The following is a 25,283-nucleotide window of genomic DNA, read 5'->3' as shown; positions in this document are numbered from 1 at the left end:
TGCAGATGCCGATTTAAACTGAAGATAGACACAACCTCATCTAATGTATACGTTGTTCAAGATGTGGACTCTTATACATCAACGAGACCAAACGCAGACTGGGCGATCGTTTCGCGGAACACCTTCGCTCAGCCCGCCTGAACCTACCTGATCTCCCGGTTGCTGGACACTTTAATTCTCCCTCCCATTCCTACACAGACCTTTCTGTCCTAGGTCTTCTCCATTGTCAGAGTGAGGCAAAATGCAAATTGGAGGAACAGCATCTCATATTTCGCTTGGGCAGCTTACAGCCCAGTGGTATGAATATTGATTTCTCTCACTTCAGATAGCCCTGGCATTCCCTCTCTCTCTATCCCTCCCCCACCCAAGTCATAAAAGCTTCTAATTTTCACCCTACAGCTAACAATGGCCTATATCCTTTATCGTTGAATTGAATTGTATAAATTTTATTCGCCAAATATGTATACATATAAGGAATTTGCCTTGGTGCTTTGCTCGCAAGTAACAACGCAAGAAACAGTAAACAATTAAGAATAAAACATTATAATTTAAACATGGGAAATCGTAACTTTTTTGCATATCTTTCATTCATTGTTCTTTATCTCTCCACATCACCGTCTATATCTCTCATTTCCCTTATCCCTAATCAGTCTGCAGAAGGGTCTCGACCTGAAACGTCACCCATTCCTTCTCTCCAGAGATGCTGCCTGTCCCGCTGAGTAACTCCAGCTTTTTGTGTCGATCTTCGGCATATTTATCCTTACACTGCTTCATATTTATATATTAAAATAATTAGGTGCCCACATACCAAATCCTGACATAGCCGCTGCCGTTTCTTGATTTCTTGCTCGTGGCTTTCACATTCTTTCCGTTTTTTACATAATTCTGTTACCTATGGAAAGTAAACAAGATCTGGTTAGGACTCTCGATAGAAGGGGGTATCTATTTTACAATTATAACTAGTTGAAAACCTAGACCTGACAAAGACATTTTCGTACATCAGCAATTTGCCTCTCTAAAGATCAAGCCATAATTTTGGAGCAGGTATTCAGATCCCTTAATGGTTCTCTACAAGACAGAGATAATATCATTCTATGTCTAGGTAGTAGACTCTGTATTTTTGTTCAGTCACTTCAGACGTTTCCTGAAATATTGTTGATAAATGACCAGCCAAACTGTTTCGTTAATAGGGGAAGGGTGATCCTGTTGCCCGGCTGTGGATCTTTTCCAACCAGTTCTGCATTAATTTCCAAGTTAATGGGCTGGACACTATTTAAATACTTAGTATGCAAGAGAACCACTGGCTTCATCCTTACTGGAGTCAGTACATTTAAAACTTTCTACATGTTGCAGGCCAGGAATATCGCAGGCATTCAGTAGCTGTTCCAGATTGTCCTGAATCAAGCAGTTAGATACATCTGACCCTTCTATTTTATGCCATCCACAGTTGACTTGGCTTCTAGACTTAGATCGTAATTTCAAGTAAAATTTGTATTTTTGCTGTTTCACTTCATATTTCTATCATTTGCATTTATGTTTAATCTTATTTAAGATTTAAAAAATATTCTCGATTAATAAAAGGCATTTTATCAGAGACATTTAGAGACGGTTGAGTCAGTCTTAGTCAGCAGAGGACCATCAGGGTGGTCTGGGACAGGATGCTCTGGTCTCTATTTATGGACAATCCATTTGCAGGATGGCTACGGCAGTGAGGCCTCGAGGAATTAGGGAGCTACAGAACTGCAAATGACGAGCATGATTATGGGCATCTTATTCAGGGCAACTTCTCACAAAAGATACATTCGATATATTTTTCCACGTTCAAAGGAGTGCAACACGCTTTGACTGCATCTTTCACACATTCAGACACATTGGCCGATTCCAGCTTGGTGATGATTGATATCTTTAGTTTAGTGATGTAGCATGTATGGCTCATTATTGACTCAGTCGGTCTATAAATCTTGGTGGTTCACAACGGAAACGGTTTAAACACAGCAAGTTCGGGACTTCCATACACGTGTAACCACATTTACTCACCATTAGTTACAAGCAAAGGTTTCAAATACCCGCTACTACTGGAGACCAGCTCCAACTACCTACCTAGGATTTTCCAAGTCATAAGTGTTGGTGACGTAACCAGGTGGGGGAGGGTCATGAGTCTTGGTAACAAGGGAGGATGGAGGAGGGATGGGAAATGGATGAACAAATGGAGAGTCCCTGGGTGGACGGATGGGAGTGGAGTAGGAACACAAGGGGAGTGGGTTACCTGAAATTGAAAAATTTATTGCTTATGCCATTGAGCTTTAAGCTATCCACGTGGAATATGAGACACTGTTCTAGTTTGCATTATGTCTTGCTATGGCAGTGGAGAAGGCCAAGGACAGACCTTGGTGGGTGAGAATGAGAAGGGGATTTAAAATGACATGCAACTGGAAACTTAACAATAAACTTGAAGTAGACACAGAAAGACCAGAAAAACGAAACGAAAACTGAAAATACTGCAAATACTCAGCAGGTCTGGCTGCGTCAGTGAGAAGAGAAACAGATCTAACATTTCAGGTCAAAAAACTTTCATCAGAGCTAACTCTATTTCTCTTCCCACAGAAGTGGTCTGACCTGCATTTTTCTAGCAGTTTTTTAAATTTTAGATTTTCAATATCTGCAGGTTTTTATTTTGATATTTACTCAGAAAACTTGCATGTTTTGTAGGGCTTTCTAAATATAGAACACCAGTAGAAAATACCAAGGGTTCAGGATAAGAGTTTAAGAGAAAGGCTTGCACTTTCCACATGGCAAGTTCCCACATAATATAATATGACAAATATCCAAATTTAAAACATTTGACCCAAGGATAAATATTAGCAAGAACACATTATGGGTTTGTAAGGGCAGGTGTTTTTTTCTTTTCAAACTCTCACCGTAGTATCTTTTTTGGCCATCTAACAGAGCAAATGGCCTTTAGTTGAGCTCCCCTTCAGAAAAACAGTGTTGCATTGTACTAGAATATTAACAAATTCCTCTGTGCAAGCTCCTAGAATGAAGAACCGCCCGCGACTGAGCCACATCTGACACTTTCGGTTATAACACATTAATGCAATAAAGCCTAAAGCCCTCTGGAATTATGCTATAATGGAGTCATTCACTGATTTGGCATGTCCCTGTAACTTGTTAACTGGACAAATTATATTCTGTTCACCATCAAAGTAACTATACACCAAATCAAGCTTGCAAACATAAAGCACTAAACAACTTTAAATCCTCAAATTCAATCAGTTTAAGTGAATTTTATTAAGATATAAAACACAAATTTTCAATAAACAAAGCTTTTCAAGTGATTATCTTGCAACAAACAGTGATATAGAATGTTGTAAATGGAGTGAGTACAGTCATCGCTGTATTGAACGAAACGCAAAAACAACAAAATTCCCATTAAAAAATGTGAAAATTAAAGGATTGATTTTTAGTGATGTCGACAGAAAGGTAAACATTAGCCAGAAGACCAAGTATTACCCATTCTACTTTGATATGATGTTAACTTCTATTCTCACCCCACATCCCTGAGAGTGCACAAGGAATAGGTGACGTTTGGGGTCGGAACCCTTCTTCAGACTCTTTTCATTTTCTCCAAAGATACTGCCTGACCTGCTGAGTTACTTCAGCATTTTGTGTCTATCTTCAATATAAACCAGCATCAGCAGTTCTATCCTACATATTTTTTTTGATGGTTACTTTAATTGGACAAACCCAGATAACGTAGAGACAAGACTCTTACATTTCTGCCACATATGGCCACTGGAAAGATGACATGCTGCATTCCACTAACAGTAGATATTTTACGCAGTTTTGAGATTAGTTTATGTGGCATCATGTTTGTCACTGAGATTGTGGGCTGAAGTTCCTGTGCTGCACTGTTTCTATGTTTAATGTGCAAGAAGGAACGCAGATGCTAGTTTAAACCGAAGATAGACACAAAACGCGGGATAGGCAGCATCTCTGGAGAGAAGGAATGGGTGACGTTTCGGGTCGAGACCCCTGTTACTCCAGCTTTTTGTGTCTATCCATGTTTAATGTTCTATGTCACAGCAAAAGTAAAATTTTCTTTCGTTCAAGAGGTTCTTCAACCAGGAAGCACAGGAAATGAATTTTTCAAGTTGGTCTCCGGAGCTGTTTCATCAAATGCTAATGGAGGAGAGGCAACTTCTTCAAATGTCTATGTCCTACCAGTTTAACATCCACAAATACCAACTGATGCAAATGCCCATCAAGACTGAGAGCCCAGGAAAAATCAATCATGAATACAGAATTTTTTTAATTAAAGCAGATAATTAGAAGCACACAGCAGAATCATTTGCATTTGATAGGATACATCTTATAGATTTCAAAAGAAAATGTTGTACTTTGGCTCTGACTCTTCATTGCAGTTGAGAATCGAATTTTCCTAGATGACAACGTGCATCTGAGAACTAATTTTTTTAAATCTGAAATTATGAAAAAAATGAAGGCAGGTACAGAGGTGACTGAAGGCAAGTACCAAGGAGGCTCAAAATATTGGTATTCTGTAAAAGATTACAGCTAATTAGTTCAGTTTAACATTATCAGAATTATAATGTTAATTATAATGCTGATTTTATAGACTGGCAGGATATGCCAGATAAATTAACTTCTTAAAGATGCTAGATCATTTAATGGTAGTTGGATATTACTTCAAGCAAGGCATTATGTGAAAAGCTACAACCACTGCCAGGCATAGATGCTGACAAGGTGAGGCTGCTTATAGATGTTTAGGCCATAATGGAAGATCTGCCAGTAAAACAATCACTGGAAACAAATCCCAGTCTTTTTGCGATTTATGTCACTGTTCGAATGAATACCATAGTTATGTTTTAGAAAATGCAAATTGTTTGAAGTTGGGACAGAAGTTAATGGATGAGTGAAAGAGTAAGCCACAGAAAAAAAAGTGAGGGAATGGCATTGATGGGATTGCACTAAAATCCATCATAAGATCAATGGGCTGAAGGGCCTCCTTGCATGTTGTAAAAATAATATGGAAAAAAAATGAGTCATGTATTAAACTGTAAACCATTCTGGCTGCCAAACACATCAAGAGGATTATCAACCAGGTGTATAACTTAGAACATCCCGTGGTAAATATTTGCACTTGGAAGTGACTGTTTAAAAAAAAAATAATCAAGCTATGCAAGCAGAATATTTCCCAAAGCTTTCCATTGCTTCAACTGACAGCAGCTGAAGAGTTAATTAATTAACATTAGAAACTGCTCTCCCTCCAATGTACTGCCCACACAGTTGGTGGGATGAAGCATGGGCAGTAATGTAAAGGGTCTTTCAGGATCCTAATTCACCATCTGATTTTCATTAATATATAAGCATTAATTATGATTTTTGCAATCATTGAGATTAATGGCCATAAGTAGTTACTCAGCTCATCTTGTCTGTGTTGGTGCCACAAAACATCTACATATTGCCCTATTTTTCAAATTTTTTAATTAAGTTCCAACAATGAAATATCCACGCAGAAGCCAGTCCATCTGCTGGTGCAAGCACACGACTCATTTAGAGAAATAACACAGCAGAACAAAGCCCATTTGCTGTGCCAATAACATTACAGAGATCACGGTCTTATGTTCTCCTTTCCCGAGATAGATTTTGTACACCAGTTGTCCCAACAGAATCAGTGTTCTTAAATGTTCTTTGCCAGATATACCACGTAACATGTCTTGTGTTTTCTCTTAAATGATGTATAATTAATTTCACCCAAACTGAATTCATCAGATGCCTAACCCACTTGCGTTGCTGATCTGAGCATGGGGCCAGAGGTTGTACTTGCCTTCGTGTTCTTGGAGAATTCTGTTGTATCTTGCAGGGATAGCAATGGATGCACTGATGATATTTCAGCTGTGGGCTGTCAAATAATTCGAAAAAAATGGCAGTCAATATATGGGTCAGTGTCATCACAATTTACGTAAAATTAGAATAATTATCTTTGTATTCAAAAAGATCATTTATGTTCATGGAAGCCTGAAAACTACTCTTTTTATAGTGGTCAGTAATTTGTTTCATATATTTTCCCAGGATTTCAATGCAGACTCCGATAGCATATTGTTCTTCCTCCACTCCAATAATGTTCAGAATTATATTGTTCAGTACTTTACATCTCACCAATTCAAACACCCATTTTCTTTAAATAAATAAATAAAACAAAGATAAAAGATAAAATTGTTGAGGAGAAAGAGTGCATATAATAGTGCAGAGAAAAGCACCATTTGTTTAATATTTACAAAGGATTTATTAATCGTCTTCAACTAAGCAGCTACTATAGGGATAGATACAAAAAGCTGGAGTAACTCAGCAGGACAGGCGGCATCTCTGGAGAGAAGGATAGGGTGACGTTTCGGGTCGAGACCCTTCTTCAGACTGGTTAGGGATAAGGGAAACAAGAGATATAGACAGTGATGTGGAGAGATAAAGAATAATGAATGAAAGATATGCAAAAAGCAACGATGATCAAGGAAACAGGCCATTGTAAGCTGTTTGTAGGGTGAAAATGCAAAGCTAGTGCGACTAGGGTGGGGGAGGGATAGAGAGAGAGGGAATGTCGGGGCTACCTGAAGTGAGAGAAATCAATATTCATACCTCTGGGCTGTAAGCTGCCCAGGCGAAATATAGGGATAGCTTGCATAGTCTTGATGAATACAGTCTAAATGATGAATGAGTCTGGAGAAGGGTCTCGACCCGAAACGTCACCCATTCCTTCTCTCTAGGGATGTTGCCTGTCCCGCTGACTTACTCCAGCATTTTGCATCTAACTTTGATGAATACAGTAATCTGTTTCAGCACAAGAACAGTTCATGATTCTGCAAGTATGGTAAGTTATGTACGAGGAGATTTCAGCAAGGTTTTGAGTCTTAATATACAATTGTTTGATGAATGTGTTTATCAACATGGCAGCTATTCTTTTGAGATGAGTGACTGGTACACTCCCTTGCCCAAAATGCAAGTGCTTGTCATGGAACTGAAGCCACATCTGCCACGATTAACTTAAAGCCTGATATACCTGAAAATGATTTGGGTGACTGGAGGAAAATTAGATCTTTTTGATATATGGTCCCTTTTTATGAGATGTAATTAAACATTCAGTTGCCTGGTTATGCAACACACCAAAGTTCTGTCAACTTGTCTTTAATTTGAAATGTGAATTTATCTTCCTCTCTCCGTTGAAGCTGTCTGAGTTACTGAGTCTACAAATTTGCCATTTTAATTACGGAAAGAGTATGAATATGTAAATAGTGTACTCCATCTCAATCAGTCTCTCAGAGAGACATACGCGAGGGCAGGCAAAACTGTCTGCAAAGAAATTAAAACCTCTCTTGGATTTTCACAATGAATTGTAGTAATTTGCTTTTGATTTGGAAGACTGCATTAACGGAGAATTTCAGAGTTGACTTCATTGTGAGTGATGCAATTACATCATCGGGCTTGCAAACTCAGTCAGTGTACCGTACAAATCCTGCCTTGTAAAAAGTGCATCCAAAGGAGCCAGGTGCTGAGATGTATAAAATAAGAACCACTAAGATTAGGAATTATTCAGAAAGTTAGGCAGCATCTGTGGAGGGATGAAATAGACGTTAAAATTCAAGCAGATGATCTTTCATCAGACAAAGAATCATGCAACTGTTTTAAGATCCTTCCATTCTCTTCCATCTGCTGCGACCACTGGAGATGATGCAGGAAAGCATTAGGTACAGGGCTCACTGAGGCACCAATTGAGTGTCCTATATCTGTTCCCACGATGCTCCTAAGCTCCACTGAAGGAGGAGGGTTTGGAAAAATTAGATTATATTTTAAATCATTAAAAAGCTTGGGGACAGTTCTTCTATCCAAAAAGAACTGGATCTGAGATTACTAAAGAATGCAAAGGAAGGAAGTTATGAAGTTTCCAAACACGCTTCTAATCATCCTTAGATACCCGAGGACTTCTGAGAACTGCAGGATTACAAATGTGAGCATCCATGTTCAAAGTAAGGTGGAGGATCCACCTATTGGTTTTCATGAATTTCTTGGTTGTGCATTATTTGTAAAATGTACTCAGCACTACAAGTTTTTTTCTTCTTTATCCACGTTGACAGATCCATTGCAAATACAGAAAATTATGGAAGCACTCAGCTATCTTGACAGAGTTCTCACCCAGCTTCCTGTAAGAACACCATTCCATTCTCCCATTTGCTCCATCCACCATTGTGTAGTGTGTCAAAGACTGGTGATGGCGCACATTAACACCAGTTCCTCAACCAGTCTTGATCCACTTCAGTTTTCTTACCATCACAACAGGTCCTAGCAAACATCATCTACCTGGCCCGAAACTCATCTCTGGAACACCTAGACAACAATGACTCCTACATTAGACTCTTATTTGTTGACTGTAGCTCTGCCTACAACACTGTAATCCCATCTAAACTCCTGTGACCCAGGAATCAGCACACCCATCTGCTGTTGGATCCTCAACTTTCTGACCCACAGATCCCAATCAGGAAGGATAGTGACACCACCTCTTCCACAATAATTCTCAACAACAGTGCCCTACAACAATGTGTTCTCAGTCCCTTACAATACTCCCTCTACATGTCACTGTTGAGCCAAATTCAGCTCTAACTCCATCCACATGTTTGCAGATGACTCCACTATGGTGGGCCATATAATGAGACAGAGCTCTGGCAGTAGCAAGGGGAATGGTCGGACTGGAAAGAGCTGAGGTAATTCGGCATGTCTCCAATGACAATTTAAACCTTTCTACAGATGCACAATAGAAAGCATACTGTTGGGTTGCACCACAGTTTGTCTGGGAACACCTTGACTAAAGATCGCAAGAAATTGCAATGTTGCAGCCCAGTTCATCACACAAGCCAGCCCACCCACCGATGACTCCATCTACCTTCACGCTGCCTCGGAAAAGCAGCCAACATAATCAAAGACGTTCCCACCCCCACCCCCCCCCCCCCCCCCCCCGGTCGCCATTATTACTCCTCCCTACTCCCATCCGGCAAAGACATAAAAGCTTGAAAGCGTGCACCACCAGTCTTAGAAACAGCTTCTTCCCCTATTATCTGGCTTCTGAATGGTCCTTCCAAAAGCCAGGGTCCTGTCCAATTCACCTCTACCTCATCACGGACATTGGACTTTGTCTATGGAACTGATGCGCTAACAATGCTTATTCTGCATTCTGTAACTTCCCCTTTGTTCCAGCTATTGTACTTGTTTGACTAGATTGTATTTATGTATAGTACCATCTGATCTATTTGGATAGCATGCAAAACAAAGCTTTGCAATGTACCTCAGTAAACATTACAATATTAAACCTAAACATAGTGGAGTACTAAAAGTATGGTCATACCATAGGTCTAGATTTTTCTATGATCAACACAGTTATGTAGTTTGGTGTACAAGTTAAACCATAACTGACGCTGAACAGGATATTCTCGGGGAATTGTGGAATAAGATAAACAATTCAAACTGATTGAACCGCTTTCTGTTGTTAGAGAAAGATTCTAATCTGTACCTGCTAAAACCATATTTGCTTTATTGGTGCTTGTACCAAAAAGGTTTATTTACAATATGCTCGTCTTGAATTGGTACACCAACTTGTTTCTCATTTTCGATAATAGGTACAGAACATTGTTTACTTGGATTCCATCTGCTTCATAAAATATTAATGCAGGTATTAATTTTAGAGAGTGAATTTATATCCGAGTATTTTTGCTGAGCTCAGAGCTGCACAATGTTTGCCTGCTGTGATCCAGGTAAACCAACATGAACCCTCAGATGCAGGACAAGGATGAATAGACACAAATTGCTCTTAGGGGATACCAGACCCTGGCTCAGAGACATAACTAATGCACAGTGGATTCTGGCCCCAAACTCAGATATGTGATGCTCCCAATGGATAACCAAACATCACACATAAATTGCTCCTCCCAATAAATATTAGCTCAGATTCATACTCCATTGAATCGCAGATAATGCAGCGGCTATAATTTAAAAAAATATCCTCTTCTGAAGCTGACTGATGTCTTTACAGAAACTCCGAATAATTTGAATAAAATATGAAGTAAATAAGACAAATGTTTATTTCCAGCATTTCACTCTCTTTCAGCATTATCTAATGATGAGGCCTATCTGTGATGCTTGCTTCTGACAACAACATTATAACCTTAGATAGACACAAAAAAGCTGGAGTAACTCAGCGGGACGACATACAGCATCTCTGGAGAGAAGGAATGGGTGATGTTTTGGGTTGAGGCCTTCTTCAGACATTCTTAAACATTATATAACCTTACACCAATTTCAATGTATACACAACTGTCAGGCGTAGAGCAGCATTGTAAACCAAAACCAGAACACATTTAATTGAACAAACAATAAACCTCTATATAACACTGTCCCTAGGAGGCAGGCATGCAGGGTGCACAACACCATGGATATAGCCTGTTTTTATGCAAACTCTTTATGGGAGCCATAAGCATTAAGTGCAGTCAGAGCAAGTAATGCAATCAATCAGAAACATATTAAATATTAAAATGTTCCAGTTCTGTAATGGAGAGGCAAGCCAGAAGTTAAAATATTCTCTGCAAGCTCTTGAGGAAATAGGCCCAAACTATTTCAACCCTCTCCATAATAAAATCCTTTTGTAATTTTAACACCATTGCAAAGAAAATGTTGAATATTACCTTATTTTTCTGTATTATTGAAGCTGAATGAACGCAGAGCCTGTGCTGACGATGCTGTACCCAACCAGGCAAAGCCCCTGCTGCTACCAAGCAACAGCTAAAGGATTTATCGGACAGTCTCACTGTCACAGATGGAGACTGAAGTGCCATCTAAGCATTCAACAGGAAAGCCCAGCCCACTGACTATCTTAAGGAGAAATGAGGATCAGATTTACTATTAGAGTTTTTGACAGAAGGGCAGATAGGAGATCAGCAGGTGATGCAGATACTGCAGCAGTAATGGATAAATTGATCCAAACCTCCCCTTCCATTTCTGATCATGGTAGTGCCTAAATCCATATAACTGTCTTATCAGGTATCATCACTGCTTCCAGCCCTGCTGCAAACTCTCCTGCATTTGCCGATTGGGAGGGGGAGCATGTGAAAATCAGGATTCTTCAGTTCAAAGTAATATTTTAATATAAATCGTAAATTGCAGAGGAGTAAACTAAATAATTTAAAATTTCAATTTATATGATTTTTTAATCCATAAAAATGTCCAAGACACTTCACGAATGTAATCAAACAACAAACAAAAAATGCATACTACGCAAAAGCAGGAAGTTAGTCAAGGATTCATCAAATGCTGAGTTACAGAGGTAGGTTTTAAGGACAGTCTTAATTAAAGAGTGGTGGAGAGTTCAGGAAGGAAATTCACTGGGGCAAAGACGGTTGAAAGCACTGCAGGAAATGGTGCAGCAGAGTACCGAGTCATGGTTCTGGCAGTGGCAAGGGGAGCGGTAGAATGGAAAAGAGAAAAAAAAAAAGTGCATCAGGGAGAGATGTTAAACTGAACCTATTTGGCATTAAATTTCAAATTCCATTTTAGATAGTTGATTACAACTTGGGTAACACTGTAGGTAATTTGCAGATTCCACTTTCAGACTGGAAGTAGGAATTCGGCTCCATAGACGGTGATAGGATAATGGACGCAGAATTGGGATGTAGATGGGAAATAGACTGCAGCTACAGTGACTCAACATTAAAATGGCAGCTGTGTTTGAGGTGGTTTCATAGTAAATATTAATGGCAGATTAGCACTAGCTGCAAGTGCGGGATTAACAATGGTTCACGAAGATTTCGGTAAATCTGTATCACTTTCTACAAACAATTTAAGCTCTACAGCCTAGTTAGTTATAAGATATCGAGTAGCAGGAGGAAGAAAATAGGATCTAATAAGTACGAGACCATAAGTTGTTTACGGGGATGTTGTCAGGACTCAAGGGTCTGAGCTATAGGGAGAGCCTGAGTAGGATGGGACTATTCTTTGGAGCGCAGGAGGATGAGGGGTGATCTTATTGAGGTGCATAAAATCATGAGGAATAGATCGGGTAGATGCACAGCCTCTTGCCCAGAGTAGGGGAATCGAGGACCAGAGGACATAGGTTTAAGGTGAAGGGGAAAAGAAATCTGAGGGGTAACTTTTTCACACAAAGGATGGTGGTGGAACGACCTGCTAGAGGAGGTAGTTGAGGCAGGGACTATCGCAACCTTTAAGAAACTGTTAGACAGATACATGGATAGGACAGGTTTGGAGGGATAAGGGGTCAAACGCAGGCAGGTGGGACTAGTGTAGCTGGACATGTTGGCCAGTGTGGGCAAGTTGGGCAGAAGGCCCTGTTTCTGTGCTGTATCACTCTATAACTCTAAGTACTTTTCTTAGTCTGCAGGTCTCAGTGTTATTAAGGCCATGTTCCCCTCGATGGTACCACTTGGTCAAGCTCTCCTGCAATGTCCAAAAATGTACAATATCACCTGCATCCCTGCAGAAGATGATCTTGGTGTTCCTGAAACTGGTGCAGGCTCACCAGGCAGGTTTCCCAAAAGGGTTGGGCCCCTTCAACTATTTTGTTTCAGTTTCTTTGAGTCAGATGCTCTCAACTTCACAGACAATTCTAGGCACTGTGTTTTGGGTGGGGAGGTTGCTTGATCACTCAACTGCTCTTGCTATGGTTTGTTCAGGCTTTTCCAGTCAGTAATTTTAGGTGGGGAGATGAGGTACGGAATGGTGAATGCATGGGGAGAGAAGAATAGGAGATGAAAAAAATGGGGGAACAGTTTGTACAAGATAGGAAAGAGAGTTGGTGAGATACTGCTGCTGGATCACAACGGCCAACAAGAAAGTCGGACTGATTCAATAAGAGGTAATCAATATGACATATGTGGTTTTTTTACTCACTGTCCCTTGGCCCCTCAAGTGAGAAGATCCTTGCAGAGACACCACAGATAACTGTCTCTGCAGTCGCAATACTTCTTTCTGAGATTCCCTCAATACTCGTTCAAAGTCACTCTGCTTTAACTGACCTGGAGCCCCCTGTGAAGACACAAGCATAGAAAAGGTGCTCAGATTCATTCTGGGAGTTTAGACCTTGAAATGGAAAGTCAATTTTTTTTTAAACGTGAACACATATTTTTGGTTTGCATATTGTTTTAAGAATTTTGCTTAGAAACTACGATTTTTTTTTTAGTTTCGAGATACAGCACGGAAACAGACCATTTGAGCCACCAACTCCACTTTGACCATCAATCACCCATTCACATTCATTCTATATCATCACATTTGTCATCCCCCCTCTACACACTAGGGGCAATTTACAGAGGCCAATTAACCTACAAACCAGCACGTTTTCAGGATGTGGGAGAAAACCAGAGCACCCGGAGGAAACCCACATAGTCACAGGGAAAATGTGCAAACTCCACACGGACAGCACACAAGGTCAGGATTGAACCAGGTTCTCTGGCGATGTGAGGCAGCAGCTCTACCAGCGATGTCACTGAGTCACCTAAGTACAGAGCACCTAAATTGTCCATATTTAGTGGAAGACAGTTGGCCTTAGAGAAGTGTCAATGCTTTTCACTGCCGGCATTTACTATTCTCAGAACATTGACTCACACAAAAATCAATCTGGTGGATACTGCAATCTTGAAATAAAAATGGAAAACGCTGGAATAATACAAAGCAGGTCGGGCCACATCAGTGGAATGGGAAATAAATGAAACACTTCAGATCAAAGATCATCCGAAAGAATTGGAGGAGCTGGCAGTCAGTAGAAGTCCAGGGTAAGGCTGAATATAAACTGCAGGCAAGGAGGTGAGAATGTGCGAACAAGAGGAATCTGCAAACACAAGGTGGCTGACAACACCAAAACGAAACTTAATATTAGGAAAAAGGAACATGACACAGGCACCACAAATAAACAGGTCATACGATTAAATTTACTAATTGTATCACCTACATTGTCAACCAAGGTTTCCTCGTCTTGATGGCACAGGTTGTAACCCTGAGATTATAGCCCTTGAGATTTTGCTTTATAACCTGCCTAACTCCCTCTCGTCACATCTCTCTTCCTGCCTAAGTAATTAGTACCAGCATGGATCATGATCTCTGGTTGCTTTCAGAATGCCCTGCGCTCTTTCAAACACATCCTTGATGCTTTCACCGGGAAGACAACACACCATCTTGTAGTTTTGCTTGTCTCCACAGACATGCCAGTCTGTGCCCCTGACTACAGAGTTCCTTATCACTACCTTTCACCTAGACTTTGACCGTCCTTACTATGCAATAGTCAGTAGTGGTGCCAATGATCCAGCTGCTGCCTTTCCCCCAGAAGCCATCTCCCCCAACCATACCCAAAACAGTATACTTGTTAGAGAGGGTAATAGCCACAGGATACTCCTGCACCATGTGCCTTCCTCTCTTGGCAGTTGCCCAGCTATCTGGCCTAACCTGCGATTGTCCACCTCACTGAAGCACCTACCTATAACAATTTCTGCCTCTCCTACGCCCTTCAGTAAGTCCAACTGCTGCTCCACGCACTGTGAGTTGCAGTTGGATGAACCTCCTGCAAATGCAGTCATCGTGGCCACTTGGTTTTTTTCTCCCTCATATTTCACAGGAGGAGAATACCATTTGCTGACTGCCATTTCTACCTCTGAAGTTAGTATTGGGTTATAAGAAATAGGACCTCACCCTAACGTACCAGACTTTGTCAGTGTGGAACCTCGTCAGAACCGGGATGACTGACTTCCATGAACCAAAATATCTTTCTTTAGGGATGTATGACTAAAAACATTGGAATGTTTTGCTTTTGATGCTTAGTCAAGATACTGTCTTGATGGCAAAGGCAGTCCTTCTCACCTCATCTTTGGAATTCACCTCTTTGGTCCATGTTTAGACCAAAGCTGTGATGAGGTTTGGAGCCAACTGGTCCTCGAGAAACCCAAACTGGATACCTCTGAGTGGATTATGGGTTGGGAAGTGCCCTTTAGTATCACTGCCAATGAAAGCTTCCATCACTTTGCTGATGACTGAGAATGGACTGACTGCGAGGTAATTAGCCGAATGGATTGTTTGTTAACCAGAGATATCTGGGCACCTTTCAGCAGGTAGCAGGTAGATGCCAGTATTGATTTTTTACTGGGACAACCTATAAATTCAATAAAGAATTTCGGAAAATCTGCTTGATTTGCAGTATTTTGAATGTGGAATTAATCTTTGCAGTGGCTCAGGCAAGGGGCAGCTCGATAGATACACTGGGACAAGGCAATAGAATGATGCAAGATGAAGTGAGATAGCAGGAAGTGCTCATGGAACCCAAATACTTATTTTTCAACCTCAACAAATTCCATCTCATTCTGCACCCAGTGAGTGCTCTTCGGTAATAATGCCTCCTTCCAGCAGAGGGCAGTTTATAAACACTAATGATTAGGCCATGGAAAACCTGCACAGGAATGACGCTGACACAAGGGATGGCAGATGTTGGGATCTGGAGCAAATAACAAATTGCTGGAGGAACTCAGAGGATCAGGCAGCATCTGTGGAGGCAAAGGGATGGTTAATTTTTTTGGAAGATGGATTCAAAGTGCTAGAGTAACTCAGCAGGCCAGTAGAAAATGGATGGCTGACATTGTCCTTCAGCTTTGGGTTGAACAATGATATTCTTAATTGCTGCAGCTTAACAGGTTTGTAAACACAATAACAGATAATATATAATAATATATAATAATCAAAAATACAATAAATTAATAACCATAATACTAAGGAACACACTCTACCACACATTTCATGAAGTCGGTAACAACCAGTCTTCATAAGTTACTCAAATGAAATACGAGGTGTGATGTTGTTAGGTAGCCTAAAACCCAATGGTATGAATATTGAATGTTCCAATTTCAGATAACACACACCCACTGTATTCCTTTCCCACTGCTACTAGTCCACCTAGGTTCCTCTCCCATTGTTCACCTTTTCCATTCTGTCCTCACCCACTACGATCTAGATGTGTTACTCTTCCCACCTGGTTCCATCCGCCCAGCACCTAGACCCACCTATCTACCCACCACCCCATCCTTCCCTCTCACCCCTTTATATTGGTTATCTTGCCTCTCCACTCTCAGTCATGATACATCATTTACACATGAAACGTCGACCATCCCTTTGCCTCCACAGATGTTGCTCGACCCACTGAGTTCCTCCAGCAGTTTGTTTTTTGAAAGCAATGATTTTGCTGCTTCAAGATGTTTCGGATGTACAACATATCCAGCGTACAATTTCAAATGGAACTTCAGAAGCATTGAAAACTAACAAAATCTAAATTTGTGAAATACCTGTATTAATCTTCTATCATGTTAAAATTACTTGACATCTCCCTGTGACTTCTTTCTGTTCACATGCAATTGGGACATTACTCCTCCATACCATTGCCTCCACATCAAATAGTATTATAAAGAGGTTCACGTTTCATATAATGTTGACATCAAATGATTCAGGCCTTTACTATCAATCTGTCTCGACAGTAAATCTACCTCACATTGTCTTTCATTCGTTATTGAATTGCTTAATGCAGCAGGGGTGCTGCAAATACAATGAAAACAAACTTTATGGGCATGCATAAACATCCTCCAAGTGGACTACAGTCATCTTCTGATCAAAATTCACATGTCTAAAATTTGTGGCATGTTTATTAAAGAAACTGCAGAATGCAATTTCATCTTCAACCCAAAGCTGAAGGACAAGAATTCATCATGAAAAAGCAGCATTCCAAAGCACAAATTTTATTTTTACCGTTGATGGTCCCAGTTTTGCATGTAGGTTACGACATTCTTGCCTCAATTCCTCTATCTCTTTGTCTTTAGCAAGAATAATGTCAGCATGTTCGGAGAGATCTTTGGCACGTTGCCTGGCAAAGGCTTTCTTGTAGTGTTCCAAACTCGAGCCTATAACTGGAGCAGGAGAGTTTACCTGAATGAAAAGATAAATGAGATGCTTAAGACACAAAAAGATCAGGGATTGGTTGCATAATGAGGACAGGTTGGCATCAATTGATTTGTGTCTCAATTGTGCACATTTTTCCATGATTTATCAGCCTGACTTTAATTAGAAATTTGGCCCATTCTAACAGCTGTCTATCGCTCCTGCAGTTTCCCATTGAAATGACCAATAATCAGCTTTGTGATCTCTAACTTTGATGAATTATTACATTCTGTAATTATACATTGGGAAGATTAAAACCATAATGTTTGGTCCACAATGAAAACATGAATAATTTTATCCAGCTCCCTTGCTATCGTTACAATCTGAACAAGACTGCTCACACCAGGGATGCCTTGTTCAAAGAAACACCTGTTTAACAATGGTTAAAGCCACCTCTCCTCATCCTCTGGTGTTGAAACTCCATCCTATTGCATTGTCAATTGAAGACTCAACTATAATTCAATGATTCTTTATATCACATGGGCAGTGAAATGCTTTGTTTTGAACACAACCTGGTAAAATCATGTAGGAGACCTCACCTAAGCATTACATCAGTGTCACCACATTTTGATCGGTGAGACCAAGCGTAGGCACAGCAATCGTTTCACTGAACACATCCGCTCAATCAGTCTAGGCCGACATGATTAACGGTTGCTAAACACTTTAACTCCCCCTCCCTATTCACACACTGACCTTTCTGTCCTCGGCTTCGCGTGGGCAGCCTTCAATCCAGCATTATGAATATTGATTTCTCTAACTTCAAGTAACTCTTGCTTTTCCTTCTCTCTCCGTCCCTTCCCCATCCTAGTTCTCCGACATGTTTCACTGTCCTCCTGATGAAATTTTACTACTTATATGCCTTCTTGTCACCTTCCCCTCAGCTAACAATGAACCATTCTACATTTCCTTATCATCGTCTGCTTTGATAGATGTTTTCACACCTTACTCTTCCATATTTTTATGTCGCCCTCTCCCCTGACTCTCAGTCGGAAGAAGGATCTCAGCCCAAAATGTCACCCATTCCTTCTCTCCAGAGTTGCTGCCTGTCCCGCTAAGTTACTCCAGCATTTTGTGTCTACCTTTGGTTTAAACCTGCATCTGCAGTTCCTTCCTGCACTATCTGTTGTCATGTCCTCTCAGTCAGCTTTATTTGCCTATTGATAAGGTGGACATACACAATTCTAACTTATCACCTTCATATCACCTTCAATGCAATAGCAGACTTTGGCCATCTGAATGACACAATCCCATACTTTGGACATAGCTCATGGTCTACCAGACAGCAGAGATTCCTGTCTCCTGTATGGTTCTGATCAATGCACCGGAGAGCACCACCAATGCTCTGCAAAATCCTCCCACATGCACTGGCAGGATAAATGAATAAAACCCAAGTGAACTCTCCAAAACCATAAAGTGCTGGAGTAACTTAACAAATCAGCAGCTGAATTACTCCAGCACTTTGTGTCTGTTTTTGTAAACCAGCATCTGGAGTTCCTTGTTTCTCCAAGGCCAAGATTTACTGGGTGGGCTATGTTATTAGTAAACCCAAAATCACAATCATAAACATTTCATTCTGTGGTCCAAAAAGACCAGATAATGAGCTGGGCAGAGGAAATTATTCCGGAAAATTATTCAGGGATGAGCCTCGATGAAAAAGTGTAACATCTTCAAACACTTAAGGGAACCCTGGTGTGCAACTGAACAAAATAAGGAAGGATCACTCAAGATGGAATTGAGAATCACATCTATTTGTCTGGACCACAAATGCACTCACATAAATGGGTCAACAGCACCTCACAAATCACCCCACCTGCCTTACCCTTCAATGTACCTCCTGATCCATCAGTGACAGAGTCTGCAGTTCCCACATTGGTCTCTTTGGCCACCTCAGGACCCTACAGAATTGGAGTGGAAGCAAGCCACCCTCAATACTGATGTACTGTCTAAGAAATGTATTCACAAAATACTGAAGTAACTCAGCAGGTCAGGAGAGAAGGAATGGGTGACGTTTCGGGTCGAGACCCTTCTTCAGACTGATGTCAGGGGGGCGGGACAAAGGAATGTACTGTCTAAGAGAAGTAGATGCAGCCTGATTTATCAGCCTGATGGTTGGATAGGTACTATTAAACACTATTGATGAGTTCAGCAGCTCCAAAATACCAACTCTTTAAGGAGCGTTGGGGCGCATTCTAACACGGAAGCAGGCGATGGCAGCACATAACGGATGGTACACTGTGTGATAAACAGTGCAGACCCGTTAGTCTATCAATATTTTCTGTCACAATTTTAGTCTAAGTTTTTCTGTTAAGCTCCTATACTGGATCTGTTGCTATGCTTCCCAAATGTGTTAGTTCTGTTATTAATTATAAATTACATTGTTGGATTATCATTATTAAAAATTACCGAGATCATGCAGTAGATTTCCATGTCTATCTATGAACTGTGTTGCAATGTGTGTTACTGACCTTTTTCAAAAGCAAAATAGAATATACAGGTTGATTCAGGACAGGAGACAGTATTACCTGTTCAGACTTGGATCAAAGCTTAATGTTCTGATTTTCAACCAAGAAGGCGCAGGCAAGGCTCAGCAGGTTTACTGGAAAGCAATCTGCTCATTTGAAACAATTTACGCCTGCTTCCTGTCCTGTGGCTCTCCCTTCACTCAACATCATACATGCCTCTCTTTCATCCTTCAATGCTCCAGAAGGTGAAGGCTGGTCTTCCAATGAGCCAGGTGCCCCTCAATCTGCTGCTGCTTAATTTCAAATTCAGTTAGCATAAAGCTAAATTGCCCTTTCAAAAGCTCAGATGTGGCACAATACTAAAGGGAAAACTGCAGTAAACTGTCTAATGGCTTAAGGACATAGCTGCTAGACTGTGCCTGTAGCAGTGAGGGAACTAACACGTGGGATAAGCCAACTTGACCTCCCCCTCATTGTCCATGGTAGCAGAAGGAGTGACCATCGCACAATTCTTGTGAGGACACAAACTAGCGCCCTTTATCACATTGTGAAGCAATATCATCCTGCCTGGTTGAGTGCAAGTCCAACAAATCTCAAGAAGCTCAACAATAGCCTAAACAAATAACATGCTTGTCTAGCACCTGACACATTGCCTTATATTTTAATTTCCTCCACCATCAATCCCTAAGAGTTGCAGTATGTGTTGTCTGTTAAATCCACTACATTTACTAGCCTAGCCTACTTCTTAATATGTAACCACCACCACCAAGAAGGACAAGGATAAAAGTCACATGAGAACACCACCGTCCATAGGTTGCCCTCCAAGTCATTCACCTTCCAGAAAATAAACAGATCAAAGTGAATCAATATAAAACAATTAAAAGCACCATGTTGCAAATTGTGTACCGAGTTGAATTGCAATTCAGATGTCTGCTGGGGACTTCAGTGCCAATATTACATAAGCCTTGGGAATTTGCTCCATTGATCACTGCTTATCGTGGATGTACTTCACAGACTCATAGTGATCGCAAAGCAGAAAATTCAAACCAATTGCATTTGTGATCAACCATAGTATTAATCACAAACAGATGAATCACTAATTAGAAAACTATGCACTCTCTCACTGAATTCACTCATAAGTGAAGTTATGGAGAGACAATGCTGAGAAAGGAGAAAAATTGTTTGAGAACTATCCAATCTAATTAAACATATTGATTTTTTTTAAGGAGAGTGGCATATGTTGATGCAGTCTACGTGGATTTCAGCTAAGCTTTTGACGAGGTCTCACATGGCAAGCCGATCAAGAAAATAAAAGTTTGTGGGATCCATGGGAGAATGGTAACTTGAATATGAAAGTAGCTTCTGGGGAAGTGAAATGTGTTTATTATGAAGGTAAAGCTTTGACTAATGAGGATTTGAGGTTCCAGAAAGTTCTGTACTTAATCCTTTACTTTGCGTAATATATAAAAGATTGAGACTTGAATGTAGATGACATATTACATTTTCAGATGATAAAATGATTGGCATTGTGGTTGACAGCAGGGAATCTTCAAGAATATAGAGATGATCTGGTCAATTAAGAAGAAAAATAACACAAATGGAGGTAAAAGGCGGGTGAAACAAAACAAGTGATTATACAATAAGTTGGAGAAAACTGAATGGTGTAGCGAAACTAAGGGGCCTTGAAGTGCAAGTCCTAGATCCTTAAAGGGTACAGGGTGGGTCATTCAGATGATTAAAAAGGAATAGGGACCGCATTGTTTTATTAGCTATAACACAGAAAATAAAAAGTAGGAGGTTAAGCTACCATTATGTGCAACACTGGTTACACCTTAGCATGCAGACTGTACAGTATTGGTCACTAGTGAGATTCTGTAAGGTTCTGTGCTCGGTTCGCATATAAATGATTTAGGCTCAAATATGAAAGATATGAATGCATTAGAAAGGTGCAGCACTATTATATAGAGATGTCAAGAATGATTTATAAAACAAGGGAAAATTTAACAGAGGTGTATAAAGTTATACAGGGCCTAGATTGAATAAACAGGAGGACCATAAATACAAAAGCAAACATCTAAGGATTCTAGAAATCTTAATAGTATTTGGATTTGAACCATTTTATGTAAAACTCATAAGCTAATTTACCATTTCTTCAGGAGTTACAGTTCTTTAAAGGAATGAATCTTTCAGAATATATTACGCTCATTTAACATTCATATTTAATTCATGCTCTCCAATATTTTTATAACAAATAAAAGTAATCGTAGAGTCATTGAGTCAGAGAATCATCGAGTCATGCAGCATGTAAAACAGGCCCTTCACCATATCCCATCCATGCTTACCAAGATGCTAGTCCCCATTCCTCTAAATCTTTCCTATCCATGTATCTGTCTAAGTGCTTTTTAAATGTTGTTACCGTACTTGCCTCAACTACCTCCTCTGGCAGCTCATTCCAGCCTCTAAGTGAAAAGATGAGGTCCCCATTAAATCTTGCCCCTCACACCTTAAACCTATATCCTCTGGTTCTTGATTCCCCTACATTGGGTAAAAGACTCTGTTCATTCACCTTGTCAATTCCTCTCATTCCCTCATTATTTTATACAGCTCTACATAATCACCCCTTCACCTCCTAAACTCCTATGAATAAAGCCCTAACTTGCTATATTTATCTCTTTAGTTCAGGTCCTAGTGTCTTGGCAGCATCTCATAAATTTTCTCTGTACTCTTTCGATCTGAATGATCATTCAAAGAATGAGAACAATGCTCAATTTATGTTAATGTCCTTTGTTATATTTTTCCTGGGCTGGTTGTACTTGTGCCTAATTCCATTTCTAGCACCAAGTCCATAGCCATTCAGTCATGGGTTTAGAAATACACATCTTATAAATGGGCTGAAGTGTTTTTTTTAACATCAATCCGGACTCCAGCATAATGTGTGTTCTTCCATAGGCAGATTTCACAGTAAGTAACAAGAACTGTCAGCCTCCTTTCTGCTAATATTAGATAGTCCACTTTCAATATGAGAAGACATAGCATTCCACTTGAAAGTGACACAACATTAAGCTCAATCCATCTTAATAGGGCCTTTGGCTCAAATCGTCTCGGCCAACCAAAATCCCCAATCTAAGCTTTTCCAAGCTAGTCTCAATTGCAACTGTATCAATAATACTGCGTTATACCATCAGCAAGATAGACACAAAATCATTGGGTAGTGCCAGCAATGGCTGCCTCGCCAAAATTCTGTCTCGACCATTCCTTCTTTGTTGTTTTATAGTATGTGTTAAATATATGTTAGTGTTCTTTAGCTTATTTTATGTGGGAGGTAGGGGGGGAGTGGGGGTAGGGGTTGGGGGGAAACCTTTTTTAATCTCTTACCTCGATGGAGATGTGATTTCTTTCCATATCGTATCTCCATCCGCACTGCGGCCTAACGTCGAGGAGTTGGCCACCTCTGCTGGAGACCGACATTGGGAGCTCCAACCGCGGGAGCCTATGGACTTAACATCGCAGAGTTTGCGATCCCTTTGCCAGGGATCGACTCCGGAGCTGCAACCATGGGAGCCTGCAGACTTTAACATCGTGGAGCTCATGGTCCCTGGTTAGAGACCGACTTCGGGAGCTCCAAGCCGCAGGAGCTTCGACCGCCCCGACACGGGGGTTTCGATCGCCGGCTGCGGGGGCTTCGATTGCCGTGACTGCGGACGGTTCGACTGCCCCGACCACGAGCGAATAAAGAGGGAAGAAGTTTAGATTTATTGCCTTCCATCACAGTGAGGAATGTGGGGAATCTGCTGTGGTGGATGTTTAGGTTAACTTTTATGTAGTTGTGTGTCTTGTTACTTTTTTTAGTATGGCTGTATAGTAAATCGAATATCACTGTACCTTAATTGGCACACGTGACAAAAAAATACCTTTGAACACTTTGAAATTCTGGAGTAACTCAATGGGTCAGACAGCATCTCTGGAGAAAAGGAATAGGTTATGGCGAGTCTGAAGGCTTGTAACTTTGTCAAAGAAGTTTATTGCGGTAGCAATATTCAGTTACAAAGATAACAACCGAGATCGCAGACGACCATTAAACTTAAACTATTTACATCGAAGTCCTCTTCCAACTGACTGGTTTTGGGCGGCAAAACCACCACGTGACCTTGCTGGCCAATCCGAGGGTTCGACTCTCTGGACCAATCCCTATGGTTGCTACATGACCCCCCCCCCCCCAGAACCCGAGGTAGGGTATCTAGCAGGAAGCCGGATTTCGCGACCAGAACGAGTAAGGAGAGGGGCTGCAAGAACCACAGGGGCAGGAGGTGCAGGGCCGGTGGGAATTGCAGGAGGATGGCCCCGTCGAGGGGGTTGACCGGCCAGGACAGGACGGTCCTGATCCAAGTGGGCAGGTTTGAGCCTGGAAACAGAGACAAGCTCTCTCCTGCCCCCAACATCTAAGGTGAAAGTGACCGTTCCTTTACGCAACACGCGGAACGGTCTTTCATAGACCCTCTGCAACAGGGAACGATGGGCATCCCTACGCAGAAACACAAATTCACAGTCCTTCAAGGCTGGCGGTTCATGCACCATGGAACACCCGTGGCGTGAAGTAGGAACCGGAGCTAGGGAACCCACTCACGCCCGGAGTGATGCTAAAACCGACGGAACCGAGGGCTGCTGTGCAGAGGACTCCGGAAGGAAATCCCCGGGCACTCTGAGTGGCGAGCCATATACCAGTTCCGCAGACGAGGTCCCAAGATCGTGCTTAGGAGCAGTACGGATGCCCAGAAGGACCCAGGGCAGCTGATCCACCCAATCAGGGCCGTCCAGCCGCGCACTGAGGACTGACTTAAGTTGACGGTGAAACCGCTCCACGAGCCCTTTAGCCTGTGGGTGATACGCTGTGGTCTGCTGCAACCTGGAACCGTACAGCTCCGCAAGCGTAGCCCAAAGGGCAGAGGTGAACTGGGACCCCCGGTCAGTGATGATGACTGACGGAACGTCGAAACGGGCCACCCAATGCAGGGCCAGGGCCCGGGCACAAGAGGGGGCGGAGGTGACGGACAACGGGAAGGCCTCGGGCCAACGGGTAGGCCTCGGGCCAACGGGTAAACCGGTCAACCACCGTGAGTAGGTGAGTGTGGCCCCTAGAGGAAGGTAAAGGACCAACCAAATCCACATGAATGTGGAAAAAACGGACCTCAGGAACCACAAACTCCTGTACGGGAGGTTGAACATGCCGGTGAACTTTGGAGGTCTGGCAGGGAGCACAGGATCGGGCTCAAGCGGCTACTTGCTTCCGCAGGCCATGCCAAACAATTCTAGCGGTTACTAAGGCGGAGGTGGAGCAAATGGACGGGTGCGCCAGCCCATGAATGGCATCAAACACCCGACGCTGAAGGGCGGCCGGCACCACCGGCCTGGGGCGGGAGAGGGAAATATCACACCAGACTTTTGTACCCGAGGGCCCACAAGCCACTTGGGCCAACTTTAACCCCGAAGTGGTGGAGTGATATGCTGAGGCAGTGTCTGCTTGGCGCTGTGCCTCCGCAAGCTCCTGAAAATCAACCTCGCATTCCACCGCTGAAATTGGGGGAACGGCTGGCCTGGACAGGGCATCAGCAACAGCATTAAGCTTACCAGCGACGTGGCGAACATCCGTGGTAAACTCTGAGATGGAAGTCAGGTGCCGCTGCTGGCGGGCCGGCCATGGGTCAGACACTTTAGAAAAAGCGAAAGTCAGCGGTTTATGATCAGTAAAGGCCACGAACGGGTAGCCTTCTAAAAAATACCGAAAGTGGCGGA

At 41.7% G+C, this 25,283-nt stretch overlaps 1 protein-coding gene across 10 annotated transcripts in view; it reads right to left on the bottom strand.

The window, feature by feature from the left end:
• Window positions 1-25,283, bottom strand: part of tspoap1 (TSPO associated protein 1) — a 182,883-nt gene that overhangs the window by 75,381 nt on the left and 82,219 nt on the right. For 8 of the 10 annotated variants that reach the window (XM_078422547.1, XM_078422541.1, XM_078422545.1 and 5 more), the window contains 4 exons: window positions 16,843-17,019; window positions 12,958-13,092; window positions 5,846-5,920; window positions 809-892 (listed from right to left, as the gene is read on the bottom strand). In XM_078422547.1, coding sequence (XP_078278673.1) covers window positions 809-892; window positions 5,846-5,920; window positions 12,958-13,092; window positions 16,843-17,019 — 471 coding nt within the window. Of the gene's footprint in view, window positions 1-808; window positions 893-5,845; window positions 5,921-10,739; window positions 10,841-12,957; window positions 13,093-16,842; window positions 17,020-25,283 lie in introns of those variants that run through there. The other 2 variants (XM_078422546.1, XM_078422550.1) reach the window with 2 other exon arrangements.

This window comes from Rhinoraja longicauda, chromosome 26, assembly GCF_053455715.1.
Source record: "Rhinoraja longicauda isolate Sanriku21f chromosome 26, sRhiLon1.1, whole genome shotgun sequence".
NCBI classification, from domain to species: domain Eukaryota; kingdom Metazoa; phylum Chordata; class Chondrichthyes; order Rajiformes; family Arhynchobatidae; genus Rhinoraja; species Rhinoraja longicauda.
This window is presented reverse-complemented; position numbering and strand designations above follow the sequence as displayed.